Here is a 1,247-nt window from a genome sequence, read left to right on the forward strand (position 1 = left end):
TAGATCACCTGAGGTCAGGAGTTCAAGACCAACTTGACCAACATGGAGAAACTCCATCTCTACTAAAAAAAAGTACAAAAAATTAGCTGGTCATGGTGACACATGCCTGTAATCCCAGTTACTTGGGAGGCTAAGGCAGGAGAATCACTTGAACCTGGGAGGCGGAGGTTGCAGTGAGCCAAGATCACACCATTGTGCCCCAGCCTGGGCAATAAGAGTGAAACTCCATCTCAAAAAAAAAAAAAAAAGTCCTCCTTCCCTTCCCTCTTACCTTGCTGCCTAGGTGTCCATTCTTCATCAGAATCTTCTGTGTCATCCACCTGGAGTTTGATGGCCTGCCTTCGATGACACATGAAAGCTGGTCGAGTGGCTCTGAGACCTGAAAAGAAGCAAAAATTTTGTTCTAAAATGGAAGAACTGGGATGAGGAACAAAGGGCAGTGGCAATGGAAGGCACCACAAAGCCAGTGCTGCTCAGTCTGATGAGCTGGGAGAGCCTTGAACAAGGTCAAGATGTGACCTCTGCATGGTCAGTATCCACACTCAGTCCTGCACTGATGTAAAAGAACAAAATTTCCCTCCAGATTTGTCTCCATGCAAAAGGGAATTGTGGGCAGATGCCACCACCTGAGAACTAAAATAATATAGGGACCAAAGACCTGTTTTATGTCTCCCAGACTGGTCTGTGCCCAGCACTTCCTGTTACCTATAGTAATCAGTGCATTATAGTTCCTTTTCACATTCCTATAGCGAGTTTTCTCCCAGTCTCCCATCTCTGCCCATTCTTCCTTGGTGAAGTATATGGAAATGTCTTTGAAGGCATCTTTGACCTAGAGGAAGTAACAGATTCTGTCAGTGATTTACTAATACACATCGAGCTGGTCCTTTTCCTCTACCCTGTGTGTAGGGCATAGCCTGGGGCCTCTGGGAGTCTCTGTGAAACATAAAGATCTTCCCTCCTTCTCCAGATTGTGTCCCATTTAACTGAACAGACTCTGAGCATTCCTAGCTCTCTGCTGACACAGAGCAGTCGCTGATGCTAGTGTTCTTTTCTCTCCCATGTCCTGCCCAGGACCAGCTGCCCCATTCCATGCACATTCAGACAGGATCACCCAAGGGTACAGGCCAGGAGTCGGCAGCACTCCAGAGATCAGCTCCTGCTAGGAGTCTGGCTTCACCTCCCCGACTTCTCACCGTGGGCTTCCGCTCTGTTCTCTCTGTGTCTTCTTCTGGGCTCTCCTCTTGGGA

At 48.0% G+C, this 1,247-nt stretch overlaps 1 protein-coding gene across 1 annotated transcript in view; it reads right to left on the reverse strand.

The window, feature by feature from the left end:
- The window catches only part of LOC105505595 (probable histone-lysine N-methyltransferase PRDM7), a gene marked incomplete at its 5' end in the record, with an annotated part of 25,178 nt that extends 23,934 nt beyond the window's left edge, over positions 1–1,244 (reverse strand). Inside the window, 3 exons of the mRNA XM_011933448.1 lie at positions 272–379; positions 706–829; positions 1,194–1,244. Coding sequence (XP_011788838.1) covers positions 272–379; positions 706–829; positions 1,194–1,244 — 283 coding nt within the window. The remainder of the gene's footprint in view (positions 1–271; positions 380–705; positions 830–1,193) is intronic.
- Between the last annotated feature and the right edge of the window lie 3 nt (positions 1,245–1,247).

Source organism: Colobus angolensis, unplaced genomic scaffold, assembly GCF_000951035.1.
Source record: "Colobus angolensis palliatus isolate OR3802 unplaced genomic scaffold, Cang.pa_1.0 Scaffold127, whole genome shotgun sequence".
In the NCBI taxonomy this organism is placed as follows: Eukaryota; Metazoa; Chordata; class Mammalia; order Primates; family Cercopithecidae; genus Colobus; species Colobus angolensis.